Raw genomic sequence first — 16726 nt, forward strand, 5'->3', positions numbered from 1 at the left:
GCTCCTTGGAGGATTTCATATTGTTTGTTGAAGTTTTTTTGAAATGATTGCCGTAAGTTATTAGTGAATACGAGAGCGGTTAAGTAACATTTGCTGACCTGCAGAAGTTTTAGGAGGTAAATTGGACTTATTTATGATCTTTTTACATTTGTGCCCTTGTAAGCCTGTAATTTTTGATCGTAATTAGTTTCTTGATGAATTTCAGCTCTTCAAAAAACCACACCCACCAAAGCGTGTTAGAAGCCGACTGAATGGAGAGGCTGTGGGAACCTCTGTGCCTCCTGGTTCCACAGGTGACAAGATTTTCTTCCATCATTTGGACAACCTGCGGCCATCTCTTGCTCCAGTGAAAGGTAAACTGTAAAGCCACAGTAATTGTTCCTGTTTCATCTTCCGAGCATTCAGAGTTTCAGCAAGATAGTCCCTTTTCATCTTTTGCTTAGTTCTGATATTGCTACTGCCTGTAGTTTTGTGAGAAGGGCAAATTTAAAATACTCTAATGGTGTAAGATTATGTTCTTAGCTGCTTTAAAGTGTACTTGGGAAGCACCAGTTTAATAAACTTTGTTTAAACAGAGGGATAAAATGGGGCCCAAGCACCTCTTTATAGAGTTTTAGTTTAACAAACAGCATTCAGAGTATGTTGCTTCTGGGCCTGCACTAACCTCGATTTTTGTGATTTTCATGGCAAAAGGCTTCTTTGTTGCAGTGCCAAGAAATACTGAGAAGTATTGGCAGGAAAGGGTGGTGTTGGTAGCTGCACTGAGACAAAAGAAGGTGGTTTTTGACTTCATATTTGACGTTATACTGAGCAAAAGTTAATTGTCTGTGAGGCAGGTAAATGCTATACAGGGATTTCTTTCCTAGCTGAGTCAGTGACTGTGCCTGCCTGCTGTAAAAAGAGAGGATGTACTATTACACAGGGCATAGTAGGGCTTAAGTGTAGACTCTGAGTCAGGAAATTAGAAAGGACTAATCTATATTTGCAAAGCTTGGGGAAAAACAAATAGGACACTACGAGCTGTAGTCAGGAAAGCAGCTTGTGGGAATGCTTGTCCAAGGTGTTGGAATCAATATCAAAAACTCATTTTTATTTGTGTCAAAAATGTTGCAATCACTTTTAATGACCACAGGCATCTTGTCTGAGGGAACACCTTGTGCAGCCTCACAGATAGCATCAGAGCTGTCTGTGGTCCTCAGAGTATTCTTCCCATTGCTGGTGGTGCTCAGGTCTGTGTTTGTTAGGAGTGAAGCAAAAATTGCCATCACTGCAGCTGAAACAAAGATTTGTATAAATAGCCAATACAGAGACCTTACTTTTGCAGAACAGCAAGTACTTATTGGGATCAGATGATATTTGTCTCTCCCAGCATTAAAACATAACCCCATCTTCTTTTTAGAGCTCAAGGAGCCTGTGGGACAGATTGTGTGCACTGATAAAGGCATTCTGGCAGTAGAACAGAATAAGGTTCTCATCCCACCTACCTGGAATAAAACCTTTGCTTGGGGCTATGCAGACCTCAGCTGCAGACTGGGTACCTACGAGTCAGACAAGGTTGGTAATCTGAAATCTGTTTTGGTGCTGAATGTACCAAAGCAATTGGTACTCAATAGTGGAAAAAAAATCCAGCAGTGGAAATTTCTTTCACATGTGAATGAAATAATTTTGTACTGCCTAAGTTTTTTGCTCCTTACCTGGTTTTCTTCATTGGAGCGCTGGCAGAATAACATAAACCAACTAATAATAATTTTTTTACAGGGTCTGCAAAACATGAATGAATTAAATCTGTGCAATTAAAGCTCATCTTATATTACCTCAGGAGGCATCTTACAGAGGCAGAGGCTGGAATTGCTTGTGTTTGAGGAAAAACTGCATAAGGGGTAGCAGTGATATCTTAGTGACTTAATGAATGTAAGGTGGCAGTCAGGTTTTTATTTTTTATCCTACCAAATACTGGTCCTGCAAGTAATTCTTCTTTGTTTTCTTTATTTTTAGGCAGTGATAGTTTACGAATGTTTGTCAGAATGGGGTCAAATACTGTGTGCCATTTGCCCCAACCCCAAACTTGTTATCACTGGAGGAACAAGCACGGCAGTGTGTGTGTGGGAGATGGGTGTCTCCAAAGAAAAGGCTAAAGCCCTCACACTGAAACAGGTAAAATACAGTAAAAATGCCTTTTATTTAAATTAATGTTACAGGATCAAAGTTATTATTTCTCCCTTAGTAGCCTTTGAAGCCATGAGTCCAGCAGATCTTTGGAGAAGGGAGGAGTCGAGGTACAGATCTGCATCGAAAGTGGGCAAAAATGCATCTTTAAAATTGCATCATATTTAAGGATAGTGGAACACCAGGAGCTTTTGGTAGTGATGTTAACAAAATTGTACAGGTGTGTTTTGTGAAATGATCTGCTTTATTGTAGTGTTATATGTAACCCCCCATCTAAAAACTGTGTCAGGAAGGATGGTGAAAGGAGGCTACCTTAAAGGTTAATTTTCCTCTTTTTAAATTGTTTTTTTCTTAATTACTTTTTCTTTAAAAATATGTATGTTCAAATTACATTTCTGTGCAAAACTTTTGTCTTTCTGGCAATAATGTTTGTGGAGCAGAGTATACTTCTTTAGGATCACCTGAAGTTTTTTCTTGCTTTATTAATTCAAGACAGCAAGTTCTAATCTAAAGCAAGCAACTGCTTTAAAGTCAGTTGCAGCTAAGTGCAGAGAGGGTTTTTTGTGTTTACTAAGGAAAAAACAAACAAAAAATCACAAAATGCACACACAAACAAAAAAAAAAAAACCCAACCCTAACTAAATCCAAATATTCTAGGAACTGTGTATAATTGTTATAGGTAGTTAGGTTGTAGAGTGTTACTGTTCCTGTTGGCATCTTAACAGTAGGACTTTTTGTTAGAGAAAAGTTTTCACTCAAACTTAAGAAATTTAGAGAATTATTTAATAACTTCCCTTGCTCAGTATCTAACAACTGTACAGGGCTGTGTTTCCAAAGTATTTTACTTCAGAACAGTGCAAGATAAAACACTGTATGTTAAATTTCAGGGTAGTATATTGAAGGCCATCTACTGTACTTCAACCAGTGATTTGTGACTGAGTATGCTGCAGTTAAGCCTAAAATATAAAAGTTGGGCCTAATATGAGTAGACACTTGTATTTTTCTCCTCCTTCCAATTGACTTTGCCTTTTTGGTTGCAGCTCTTTCTTGTCTCTTTTATCTTCTCTTAAACATCAACAGAAGTTTATAAAGGAGCCATTAGTTTCTTTTTTCAGAATGTAATTTCAGGTGCAGCCTGGAACACATTCTGACGCTATAAACAGGCTACTGCTGCAGAATGGTTTTTACCCAGTGTAAGGCTCTATGCCATTAGACTCTTGAAATTCTGTTTTGACAAAGTACTTTTTAAATGGGAAAAAAATTATTAGTCTATCATTTTCAATTATGAAAATAGTTATCAACTGAATGCTTGTAAGGCAGCTGCATCTTCTGATAGAATATTCATGTTACAGTATCTGAATCTTCTAGATAAGAGGGTTTAATGTGCAATTTTTGTGCTCTCTCCTGATTTCAGCTTGTTCCTCCTGACTTGTGTTTTGCAGGCATTACTGGGTCATACTGACACTGTCACATGCTTAACAGCATCACTGGCTTATCACATAATTGTGAGTGGATCACGGGATCGCACCTGCATCATCTGGGATTTGAATAAACTCTCCTTTCTAACACAGCTTCGAGGTCACAGGGCTCCAGTTTCAGCTCTCTGTATAAATGAATTAACGGTAAGAACCAAATGCCACCCATTCAATGCCATTCCATGTGGGAACAGTAGCAAGAGTCGGAAATTGTTAAACCGAGAAAAAACAAACTGGGCTCTTCTGTTAGTTTGTCAAAAATCATATAAATCATCTGAAAACTTAATTAGCTGGTTTAGGAAATAATTTGTGTCTTTTGTCCAGAGTTACCCATGGATTCATTCCATGCAGAGTAGCTTGAGCTCAGCAGAGGTTATTAACAGTGCTAGAAGCAGTATAGCTAGTGTGACATTCAGAATAGGTTGTCAAACCTGCCACAGGAGCTAAGAAAAGGTTTTGATATGTGACCTTGGCTGACTTCTCTTAAGCTTAACATAAAGGAAGCAGAAGATACCTTGGGTGAAGCTGCAGTGCCAGTTGTAGTGGAAATGGACACATCCTAAAAGCTTGTATGCCTGGTGGTCCTATGAGTTACAGGTCATCATTTGTGCAGCTCCCATGCATGGTCAGCAGGGCTGGATGGACCCTGTTGCAACTGGAGCAGATGTAGTGATTGAAATCAAGACAAAATGGGGCTGTAATGCACAGAGGGGGGTAGCAAGAGGCACAGCTTATTAGCTGTTAGTGGTCTGGTTGTAGTGTTGCCAGTGCTTTAGACTGCAGCTCCTGTTTTCTCTCTACACTAGTTTTGACTGTTCCCAATAAGGAAGCAAATGAAATTTAAGGTGGTACATGTCTGTGAAAAAGAGAGGCGTCAACATTAGCAGAGTCTTTGGAAACTGAGAAGGGAAAGTATTGAAAATGTGCTGTTGGATTGTTATGCTGTGAGTAGTGGAGGAATTGGTCAACTCACTGTACCCTGTAAATACAACAAATAGGTTGCTACTAAGTCTAATTTTCTAGGTATAATTAAAAAAAAAAAGGCATATAATCCTAAAGGTTTCTTCAGGTGGCCAAACTCAACTCGACTAAAACTTCTTGAAAAGTTGAAACTTCTTGCCAGCCTGAACTTGGCTGAACTTGGTTTATGATCGAACCTGGCTTATATTTTTGCTGAAGACTTGTATTGAGGTGTTATTTGTCTTTGCAGGGAGATATTGTATCCTGTGCTGGCACTTACATCCATGTGTGGAGCATTAATGGCAGCCCTACTGCAAGTGTCAACACTTTCACTGGCCGAAGCCAGCAAATTATGTGCTGCTTTGTGTCAGAGATGAATGAGTGGGATACCCAGAACGTCATAGTAACGGGGCATTCGGATGGAGTTGTCCGGGTAAGTGCCAGGAATCGCCGCTTGGAAAATTAAGTTTACACCTTAGTAGTAACAGTATTTAGAGAAGCCATGTCTATCCAACACAGTGTCCTGGCCAGTACCAAAAGCAGTCCTGCTGTACTTGGGTGTTTCACCTGAGCAGTTCTTTCTCCCCTTCGATGCACCCATTGGGATGTGGTAACTAGGAATGGTCAGTAGCAAACATCTTCCTTCCTACTCTGTTTTGATCACATTTTGGTCACCAGCTTTTGTGCCTGGAGGTTGTAGTTTTTGTTCACCATTTTTGTTTTACATAGCCTGAGGCATTTCAATTTGTTGCCTGGAAAGAAAAGAGAAACTTAGTGTCATCTCTGATCAGTGTGAGTCTAGCCCAGTTTTCAGTACTTTCGTGTGCAGCCTTGGGCTTGCCGTAAACAGAGTCTGCTGGTGAGATGGCTCTGTGGAGTGGGTTCAGGCATGAACACAGATGTCCTTTTATAGTATCTAATCCCCAAAATCAAAGGGATGTGACCTGCCTTGCACGCTACCAGTGCAAATATACAGTTCTACTCACCCATTTTAACTCTATAAGTAGCTCAGAAGAAAGACAAAAGTTCAGTAAAGTGCCACTTTGCCTATCCCTTGTCCCTCCAGTTCTGGCGGATGGAATTTTTGCAAGTACCAGAAACACCAGCTCCAGAGCCTGTAGAGATGCTGGAAATGCCAGAGGATTGTCAGGAAGCACAAATAGGTATGTTTTGTATTTGCCTTTTATCTGATCTTTGCTATGTGTAGGTGAAATCCTGTGGTTACAGAGTGCAGAATGGATGATGGAGATTTTGTCTTAAAAGACAGTAGGCACAATAAGTAGAGTATCTGAGTTTTGTTCACCACCTTGCCCAAGGTGGTTTCATGTTGCCGTGAGTAAGAAAAAGTGTTGCCCATCATAGTTTTTTTCCTGAAGATGGAACTTTTCTCTGTGTGGTTATTTGTGCTATTGGTGAACCCAGTAGATGCTACCATTGTCCAAAAGCTACATATTCTTTTAGTCTGAAATGGAATTGTAGCATAACAACAGAGTTAAAAACATCTAGTGATGGAACAGCATGCTGTTTAGGCAAGCAGAGATATAGTTTGCCCCTGTTGGAAGATTTTGGTCTGCGCTTGCTGATTGTTTGCCATCTCATTTTCCTCTTGCCCTCTTCATGTTGAAGATATGAGATCCAGATCCAAATCCAAACCATGATACTCTTTAGTAATCATTATATAAATGCAACTTTCTTTTTCTGTGTCGGTGGGAGTATAAATGTCTTTGGTAATTGCTTTTTTGTATTAACAAATGTGCATCATATTTTTCAGTCAGACAGTTTCAGCATAGCTGACTGTGCTGGTGTAAGTTTTGCTGAAAGGTTTTGCCGACTTGAGCATTTTTGAAGGTTTTGCTTGTTGTGTCTGTCATAGCCTACCTCAGGTGGACTGTTGCAGGAAATAGCTTCAGCTAAGGAGTGTTGTTTTCTGACAGACCAGTGCAAAAGGGATGAATAGTGGGATTCCTGGCAAGAGCTGAATCTTTGCAAAGGCTTTGAGATGCCAGCATGCTGTTTCCCTCTCGCCATGCAGTGGTGGTACCCGCTGGGGTGGGCAGTGGCAGTATTTGATAAGGCAAAAGCGCAGGCCATGGGCAGCCTTGCTATCAACATCTCTCTTGTTGTGTGAATCCAGGGCAGGAAGCCCATGAAGAGGACAGCAGTGACTCCGAGGCAGATGATCCATGCATAGGCCAGGACACAAAACTGCCGGAGAGCCAGAGTCAACCAGGCAGCACCAGCCACAGGCCTAGGTCATCATCCAACAGAGCAGCAGCAGCGTGGTCAGCAGACAGCGGCTCTGATGACTCCAGGCGTTGGTCAGACCAACTCAGCTTGGATGAGAAAGATGGTTTTATCTTTGTGAATTATTCTGAGGGACAAGCAAAAATTCATCCCCATGCTCAGGTTAACCACCCACACCCCAGCTATGCTGAAGCACGGCACTACAGCAAGCTTAAACCAGGTAAAAAAAATTGGGCACACTCCTTGGTTTTATTCCCTAGTGTAATGTTATACGGTGTGGAATATCCCTTAGGTTGGTTTGATTCAGATGTACACCTTGTGCCCCCTCCCAGCTTACTGCACACCTCCAAACTCCTGAGAGGGGATAGGCTGCAAAGTGGGGAAAAAGACACTCTGCAAGTACTACTGTAAAATAGGCAAAGCACTGGAATGTCATCAAAACTGTTGTAGTCACATACCCAAAACACAGCATCATATGACCTTTTATGAAGAAAATTAATGACAGTTGGAAATCTAAGTCTTTACTTGAAAAATACAATGCAATGGTTAAAATAAATTAAAAAAAAAAGAAAGTGAGGCTCTGCCAGTCCTTTCCAGCTTTGGTACAGGGCTTCACTGTGTCCCCATTCTCTGCAACTCCCAAGTGGACTCAGAGAAACTGGATGCTTTGTGCATTGTTGTGTATCCTCTCCATGCATACATGCATTGGAGAGCAGTGGAGAACTCTGTTTTCCCTGAGTGAAACTTGAGCCATAGAGAGTGATCTCCAGCAGGACATTTTTTCTTTCTGCAGAGTTGCATGTAGAAGTGTTGGGGGAGGAGGGAACAAAAATGAGAACCAACAAGTTTGCTTTATCCCTTCCTCCTTCCCACTCATTTCTAGGATACAGATGGGAGCGCCAGTTGGTGTTTAGAAGCAAACTAACTATGCACACGGCATTCGATCGCAAAGACAACGCACACCCAGCAGAAATCACTGCACTCGGCATCTCCAAGTGAGTAACTCACAAGCTATTGCTTAAAACATTCTTGGGTGTTGTCAGCAGGAAGTGTCAGAATCACAGACTATTCTGAGTTGGAAGGGACCCACAAGGATCATCAAGTCCAGCTCTTAGGTGAATAGCCCGTACGGGGATCAAGTGGTACCAACCACTTTGCACAATGCTGTTTTGTGATTCTTCTGTTTGGGGCAGCCTTCTTCAAGAACTGAGATTAAAACAGTGAAATAAGTAGATTTATTCAGCTGTATTATGTTACATAGTGTTGTAGCTCCATTTCTCAGTCAGACCAGGCTAATTGGCATGTGAGTTACTATGCAACAGTTCAACATCATACTGTCTCTGACATGTACAAACAGCCATCGGTGCCTGCGTGTTACTGTGCCAGAGTTGTTACAGGAATGCTTTTGCTTTTTTCTTGCAGGGATCACAGCAGGATTCTTATTGGGGATGGCCGGGGCAGGGTGTTCAGCTGGTCTGTAAGCGATCAGCCGGGTCGATCCGCAGCTGACCACTGGGTGAAGGATGAGGGGGGAGACAGCTGCTCGGGCTGCACCGTCCGGTTCTCACTCACTGAGAGGCGTCACCATTGCAGGAACTGTGGACAGCTCTTCTGCCAGAAGTAAGCCAACCAGCAGTCTCCTTTGGGCTCTTTTCCATGCAGAATTTTAGGCTGGGTAAAGCTGTTGCATGCCACGGAACTCTGGCAAAAGATTGAGGTTTCCTTGACTGACTTAAACTGTGTGCAGGACTGTAAGGATGCTGATTTAGGAGCCACTGGAAGGCAGCCTCAGACAGGAATATGTATGACATGGAGGCTGTATGTGAGTTCCTCTTATCCATGAACTGGAGTGGAACCTTTCTGGTCCACTGGGTCAGAGATGGTATTTCTAGTTTCATCTCTGTAGCTCTACGTTGAGTCTAAACTGGTGACAACAGCTGTTTCTAACTGTCACTCAGAGTCACTGCACTGATTCTGTGGCAATCATATGAGTTAAATTCTGCTTCTGCCATGTTGCATTGCATTTCCATGTCAAGATAAGGTTGGAAGTTTTCTGGTGTTTGAAGTCATGATGACAGTTTACACAGCTGGATAGAAAACGCATGGAAATGGAGGGGACCTGTGTTAAGCAATGCTTTATTTTTTTCTCTCCAGGTGCAGCAGGTTCCAATCTGAAATCAAACGACTGAAGATTTCCTCACCAGTCAGAGTATGCCAGAACTGCTTCTACAACCTGCAGCACGAGCGGGGTTCAGAGGAGGGGCCCAGAAATTGATGGAGTCCCGGCAAACGGAGCCCTCATCCAGCCCCGCTGTCACTCCAAGGACTAGTGAGAGCACCGTGCGGTGACCGGAAGGGATTAGAATATTGTCTGTTTACACTTACGTTTATACTGCGTTTTAAGCACTAAAAGTAAAAAGGGATCATTGAGTTGGTTTGTGTTGACAGAAGGTAAACGAGGCTGACAGCAAAATGAAGAGCAAGGCCCAGGAAGACATGATTAGTAACCGCAAATCCAACAGAACTGTCAACCCCTAAACCTATGTGACGTGGCTATGGAGAAAATCCTCACTTATCCTAAACACCCCTTCTTGTCTTGTTTTTGTAGAGCTAGTCATCTTATTCGGGGGGAGGGGGAGGGGAAGGCTTTTTAGAAGATAGTTGTAAATCTGCCTTCTTCGCAAGCAACTGTGTATATTGTAAATAGGTATAATGGCCTTTTTATCTAAATATGAACTTAACTGCCTGTTACATGGGACTTCAGATTAACCACTGTACTTTGTGTGACATCTTTATCTCATCTATCAATTTAAATACGAATGTTTAAAAAAAAAAAACAAAAAAACCAGAAAACTCGAAGGCATTATGTGTATTTCTGTTAAAAATCCAGTCTGTGCATGTTTGTTCTTTCAGTTGCCCACAGTATCTTAATTTAAGTGAGGCTATTCATAGAATTACATGGATTTTTTCAAAAAAAAAAAAAAAAACCAAAACATTTTTGAGAATAGGAATTTGGAGTATTTTATTCTAACTGTAAGATAACCAGGAACTAAATTGTACACTTGTGTTGCATTTTATACCAAACTATTTACCACCTCAGTGTTGTTCATATTTAATAAGGCCTCTTTTATACATATGTCAGAGCTGCAGTTTTATTAATTACTTACTGTTCGTTAGCAGCTGATTCATGCAGTGCAAGAACCAGCTTTTACCTTCTTTAGTCAATAGCAATTGGCTTGCAGATAGGTACAGAATGAATTCCTTGTGCATAAAACTTAACCGCTGTTGTCCTGTAGCTTGTTTGCAAAAAAAGCCTTTTGGAACAATAGGCATTGCTCTAAAACAGGGTCATATTTAGTCATGTCAGAAATGCTTCTCGGAGCCCTCTCTGTCTTTCAGCACATGGCATCAACTTGAGGACAGCAGTAGATTTCCATTATGGTTTTTAAGTTCCAATATGAATTTAATTGCAATATTTTTTTACTACTATGTCATTTATTTTGCACTACATGTGGGATGAAGTAGAGACACTGATATCCACTGGGATTGGAACACGTACATTGCATAGGCCCATGGACGTGGACTTAATTTCTGCATGAGGTCTTACCAGTGGGTTTTTGGTTGGGTGAGGGTGGAGAGGGAGGGCAGCGGGCAGGCTGGTGTTCGGTTTGGTTTTGGTTTTTAACGTATGTGTATATATTTTGTAAATGGGTGACAGACTGATCTAGGTATATTCACAATGGATTCTTCTAAATAGCAGTAGGGATATGGCCCAGACCAACAGAAGACAGGTGGCCTCATGTTTGCTCTGTTACTACTTCAGTGAGTGCCATCGCTCACAACTTCACTTGGAATGAGTTGGGCAGACTCTGGCCCTGGGATGGCAAATAATTAAAACTGTTGCTGTTATCAGAATCACACCATCAAAAATGCCCTCTGTGCTGGTGTGAGCTCCTTCCAAGAAGGTCCTTGACACTGTGGGGGCACACCTGTCTTCTCTTGATTTGAACTTTTAGCAGTGAATAATTTGTTAATTCTGACCACCTACTATTTACCCTGGTATCACATGTTTATGCACTGAAGGTTAAATATGTATTTTGATACTTTTTTGTTTATTATGTATGTGCTGGTCTGTAAAATGAGATATATTCCTGTTTTGGTATGTGTACTAGGTCCCCAAATGAACAGAAAGGCTTCTCTAGAGCCCTTGCACACTGTTGAGTAAATGCAGGTTTGTTGAGCTTAGCTGACCCAAATTTTGGATCCAAAGAGTGATGGTCAAGTAGCCACACTGCCTGGCTACCCTACAGATTTGACCCTAAAAACAGGAAAAGGTCCTTGGTAAGCACGTGCAGAGCACTGGAATTTCTGTGTTCAGCTGTTCTCTCTAACGTTGCCTTCACCCTTCCCAAAATGATGCAAAACCAGCATAGTTCAGAAGACAGGCTAGTGGCCTTAATGTTTTCCGTTTGAGCAAAAGGCTGTTTCAACAACTCCTAAATGCCTTTGAGTCCACAGAGCTTTTCTTCCCCTTGCCTCCAGATTTCAAATCAAACCCAAATTTAAGGAAGCCTTCTTTTCTGTGGACTGGAACTTGTACAGCCACATAATTAAACCCTAATAAAAACAAGGTTATGGCAGTAACACTGATACAATCTTAACACTAAAAGCAAGCAGTTGGCATGTAGTGCTAATGCAGGCTCACGGGGGCAGCAGACCATCAATGCAGAGGTAGGTGGTCAACTGCATCCAGCACGGGTGGTGTTGTGCACCTTTGATGTTTGGCAGCGTACTAAAAAAAAAAATTCATTATTCTTTACAGTTTCCTTAGTGTAGAGGTCCCAGTTTACATTTTGCAAACAAACCAGCACAACCCTCTTACCTAATTCTTCAGTTGTGCTGTTCCAAAAAACCACATTCTTTCTTGCTGGAGGTGGAGGGAAAAAACACACCTGCTCGTATTTCCTCTGGCAGCTGGTGCTGTGGGCAACTGTTGTGTTCACGTGGGAGTGGGGGTTTTTTTCCATTTCATTCGAGCTTCTAAGGCAAATACTTGCTTTGTTTTCCATGTAAAAATCTGTTGAGCGAAAATATACTCATGTACACTAACATTGGTAGACTATATTCTCTGCAAGTACCTCACATGTCTTCTCCTGCCTTGTTCTTTGTAGTAAACTTATCCATGTACTCTTAACATTCGTATGTAGTGTGCAACTGTAATGTCATGCTTTTGAGAGGGGGTTGGCTGCCTCCAGCCAACATTCATCAGTTCAATAGCAAAACACTTTAGATAAGTTATTTTGCACTTTCTTATGTATAAAATTGGTAGAAACTTATATTTGCTTTGTATCATTTAAAGACTCCTTTTGTTTCAGTAAATGAACTGTGTATAAAATACTTATGCAGTTAAAACTGTTTTTAGAAAGTATTTTTAATTTCAGCAAGTTTGGTTACTTGTTGCATGACTATTAACACAGCTGACTTTTTGTGTCAGTGCAATGTATATTTTTTTTGTCCTGTTATTAACTTGTAAGCCCTAGTTAAATGGCCATTTATTTGTACAGCATCAGGAGTAAATTGAAGATAACTGGCTAAGACTGGAGTGTGGAATTTTGTACTATATTGCAGAATCCAATATCTGTTTTTTGGTGGTTACGTAAAAGGCCTGACGATTTACTATCTAGTGTGCAATCTGTGATATCTGAATGTTCATTGTATATTTGTCTCCAATGCAAAAAGGTAGAGTAACACAATTACAACAATACATGATTAAATGCAATAGTTCAGGTACTGAAGTATTTTTTTTTTCATTTCAAATAAATACCTGCTATTTACCACCAAAAAGCTGGTTTGCATTTGTTGGAAAGATGCAACATTTGCAGCTGAATAAACATTTTTAACCCGGGAGTGGTAACTAATGAGTAACATGTTTCTGTATTATCACCAGGAGTAAATTTGTATTGCTTGTTACAGTTTTGCTTTCTGAATGTGGGTATGGCCATCCATAATGATGCAGCTGGAAATAATGTCTTAGTTTATTCTTTTTTGCTTTGTGTCACTGTAGAGTGTGAATTAAGAATTTGAAGATGTGTAGAAGAATAGGCTCTGCCAATATAGAGAAAGCAGACAGAATAACTATATGTCATACTGGGATAAGAACAGTGGAAAAAAGGAGGTTGTATCAAAATCCAGTTTAGATCATCTTCCTCAAGGAGAGAATAACTACTAGAGCAGAACTTGACCTTATCTGGTAAGAAACAGCCTAAGATCCCCAAATGTTGAAGCATTTTTCTAATTCTTCAATCCATTTTTATACCTTTTTCTAAGCTGGTAATGCTAAAGAATGTGAGGTTTCATGTTGGCAGTGCCAGCACTGGTGGCCACAAGTTCATCTCCCAACTAAAAACTGGGTTTTAATGCGTTTGGAGCTGTTCCTTGGCTGATGGGCACCAGACCTGACAGTGCATTCTTGGAATTTGACAGCAGGTGATTTCTTTAGGTGTAAAAAAAAAGGAACACCTACCAATGAACTTAACTGTCTGTGTGTACTGTGTTTCACATGGACTCCTTCTGTGAACTCTTGGGTCTTTTTAGTTATACTTCGGTGTGCTCTTGAGCAGTAGTTATAGAAGCCATTTTCATGGCCCTTCCTAAGCCATGTCTTGGTTATATGGGATTGGTAACATCCCCTTTTCATAGGTTCAAGGCATTTCCACATTTTCAGTCTTTCCATACACTGAAAAAAATGCTTTCTCTCTAACAGTTATGGGGAGTTACTGTGATTCTCAGCGTGGCTGCAGATGCTGACAGCTGCAGCCCAGCATTCTGCTGTCATGGAGCAGGTCATGGATGAACCTCACCGAAGCATTCTGAGCCAGGTAACCATGCTGACTGTGGGTTGTGGGGTCTGGCATCACCTCCCACTCTTTTTGGGGAGAGATACCCTTACTAACAGTAGCTCCAGGCTGGGCTGTGCAGCCTGATCATTTAGTATATGGAGTATTTCAACTTTATTTTCCCTGGGAAAAAATGATGTGACCACCTTCTTTGGCCTGTGCCATGTTAAAGCACTTAACATGGGCTTAACTTGGTGCAGCCTTTTGAATGACACAGAGAACTTGCTGTCAGTGTCCCATCCTGCCTGCAGAGTGCATGGCAGTGCCTCCTCTCCACAGTTTGTCATGTGATGGAGGGCATGGCTCCGCTGTGGGAAGGTGATCCAGCCCCATGAGGTAGTTTTGCAGTCCTTGCCCTCTGCACCCCAATGTGGACCTCTGCACCTACTCTTCTCAGCCTCTGCCAGTCTGTGGCGTGTTCAAAACCTCCCTTCCACAGGCCTCTGGAGAGCCTGCCTTGGTGAAACAACAACAAAAAAATTGCCCTTTTTGTTTCCCAAACAGGTTGTGAAGCCACAAACTGAGAGGCATGGCCAAAGCATGGGAAGCACTGGCATCCCCCAGGCATGATGGAGAGTGGAGGTGCCAGGAATAAGCATAGGGCAGGGGCCACAGTCCTGATGGACCTTTTGACTGGGAAAGTGCAGTCCCACCCCTGCCCTGTGGAGCGCAGAATTCAGTGTCAACATTAAGACAGTGCAACTTGGAGTCCCAGTTGCAAATCAGGTGTTGGGAGAGTTCATTTGGCTCCTTTGTGTCCAAACAAAAGGAAAGCCATAGCCTTTTGGGAGCTTCCTGCCCTAAACCTGGGTCTGGGAGAAGGTGCTCTGGGAATTTGTGGCAGCTCTAATGTTGGTGTTGGAACTGTAAAATCCCAACAGGCGTCAGCTGGTCCAGCAGCCAGTTTTGGAGTGAAACAAGGCAGTGGGTGAGTGATTGGGCAGCTCATGGTTAGTGCACCAGCCTTTTTAACTCTGGCTCTACCACAGCTCCCACCAGGCAGAAGCACTGCCCAGGGCCAGGCCTTCAATTTAGCAGGTAAAACCCAATTTGTGGCCAATTTGCTGTGACCAAATTGATTTTCATGACAGTTGCAATAACACTGACAGTTCAGAAAGGTGAGGTCTGGAGCTGCTTTTCTAAGCTCAAGTGTTCTGTGCTATAGAAAATGCATTTGTGTTTTTAAAGAATTGCTGGCAGTGGGACACGTCTATCTCCACGTCAGGACGTGGATTTTATTCACTGGTGAGGTCAGTGTGCCACACCACGCAGGGAGGATGGGGTATGCAAGAACAGAAGTGGGAGTGATGTGCTGGGAGCCAAATCCTGCCCTGTTCCTGAGGGAATTGAGTGACCCTGCATAGTGTGTGGCTGGCCCCAAAAAAGGGCAAGAAACAGGACCAAAACTTGAACGTGGCCACCGATGAACCTAAATACAATCATGCCTGCTCAAGAGTGTGCCACAGCCCCTGGCACACTGCCCCAGCCGAGGGCCTCCATGCTGTGAGGTGGGCAGGCCAGCAGGAGATGTGACAAGTTTTTTTTTGAAGTGGGAACAAATAGGGAAAGCTGTGAAGTCATGGAGGGGAATGACCAAAAAAAAAAGTAACACCCACGTTAAAAAAGTAAAAGGTAAACCCAGGCTGCTGAGGGCCAGTGGTAGCCCAAATCCAACTGGGCCTTTGGCTGATCCGCCAGCACTTCCTCCCAGTAGCAGGGGCAGCTCCCTCCCCACTCCCAGTGCCACTGCAGCGTCTGCAGCGTCTGCAGCCTCTGCAGCCTGCTCTGCTCTGCTGGGCAGAACTGTGCAAGAGCAGAGACAACCTCTGGGCAAGAGTAAGTTTCTGCTGTAAATACTGAGGTATGGGGGATGTGTGTGGCAAGGCTCTTGCCCAACAGCAGTGACGAAAGCTCTGTGCCATCAGCCACGACCCCCGCCCCGTGCAGGTGAGCTGCGAGGGGGTGGTGTTGACACAAGCTCCAGGAAGAGCTTCCAGCCCTTCCCAGGGGCCAGCTTCTGCCTGTGACAGCAAAGATTGCCGCTCTTAAGGCTTGGCTACTCTCCCCACACCATCTTGATGAAGCTGGGTGGGAACCACCGTGGTGCTGCTGGGATCCAGCCGCTCTCCTCTCCTGCAGACAAAGCAGCAGGTCACAGGGATACTCGTTACAGGACAAATACTCCGACTGCAGAGTAAGCTGGGATCCATTTCCCAACTGCTGTGGAAGGGCAGAGCTGCCCAGCAGGTTTCCCGACGCGCTACCCAAGCTCTCAAAATTCACCCATCTGAGCAGTGACGATACCACCATGATATCTAAGAGCTGATCAGCTCCAAACTGAGCTGAGATGTGGATTGGCCACAAAGGATAACAAAAAAGACCCTGAGATTAGCTCAGTGAAAAAAAAATACTCACTTTGGTCCTGAAAGGGAGGGCTGGGGCTCAGCTATAGGAAACTGCTAAGACTTCAGTGAAGTCAAGGCTGCTTATTTCAAGGGAGAGAGCATAAAATAGGTTTGAGCCCAGCTGGAAAAATCTGTACTAATTAAAAATATTAGTGATCTCAGGGCTACTTCTGCAGATAAGGTAAAAACCCTTGGCTCTTATTTTCTTAAAGTGCAACAGAAAAGTCTTGATTCATGCAGAAGCAAAAATACATTCTTTTCCTGAGAAGGCCCAATTTGTTTCTTCGTGCTGTGTCACAGGATGACATTGCTCACTGTGACAGCCGCCCAGGCAGACAAAAATAGCAAGTTAGAACATGTCGCCCTGATGCAGCAGAGCCCAGAGACAGAAGGTACTTTGCACTGGTTATCACTGGGAGAATGTCTTTGTAGGCAAAGCTTTGGTTATCACATGCTTTTTATGGCAGGGACTGAGGCCGGGGGCTTAACAGGATGGTCATGACACAGCTTGAGAAGATGAAACTTTTCTGGTAGTTTGCAGTGCAGGGGAAGTAGAAAAATCCATTTGTAGTGATACAAC

At 42.7% G+C, this 16726-nt stretch overlaps 1 protein-coding gene across 9 annotated transcripts in view; it reads left to right on the forward strand.

The window, feature by feature from the left end:
• WDFY3 (WD repeat and FYVE domain containing 3) overlaps window positions 1-12689 on the forward strand; it is a 167008-nt gene extending 154319 nt beyond the window's left edge. For all 9 annotated transcript variants that reach the window (XM_051790880.1, XM_051790879.1, XM_051790885.1 and 6 more), the window contains 10 exons: window positions 206-353; window positions 1400-1554; window positions 1996-2154; window positions 3609-3788; window positions 4852-5034; window positions 5668-5764; window positions 6736-7065; window positions 7729-7840; window positions 8268-8465; window positions 9000-12689. In XM_051790880.1, coding sequence (XP_051646840.1) covers window positions 206-353; window positions 1400-1554; window positions 1996-2154; window positions 3609-3788; window positions 4852-5034; window positions 5668-5764; window positions 6736-7065; window positions 7729-7840; window positions 8268-8465; window positions 9000-9120 — 1683 coding nt within the window. In that variant the 3' untranslated portion in view covers window positions 9121-12689. The remainder of the gene's footprint in view (window positions 1-205; window positions 354-1399; window positions 1555-1995; window positions 2155-3608; window positions 3789-4851; window positions 5035-5667; window positions 5765-6735; window positions 7066-7728; window positions 7841-8267; window positions 8466-8999) is intronic.
• The last annotated feature ends 4037 nt before the right edge of the window (window positions 12690-16726 follow it).

Source organism: Manacus candei, unplaced genomic scaffold (genome assembly GCF_025592945.1).
Source record: "Manacus candei isolate 608988 ecotype Guabito, Panama unplaced genomic scaffold, ASM2559294v1 h1tg000028l, whole genome shotgun sequence".
Lineage (NCBI taxonomy): Eukaryota > Metazoa > Chordata > Aves > Passeriformes > Pipridae > Manacus > Manacus candei.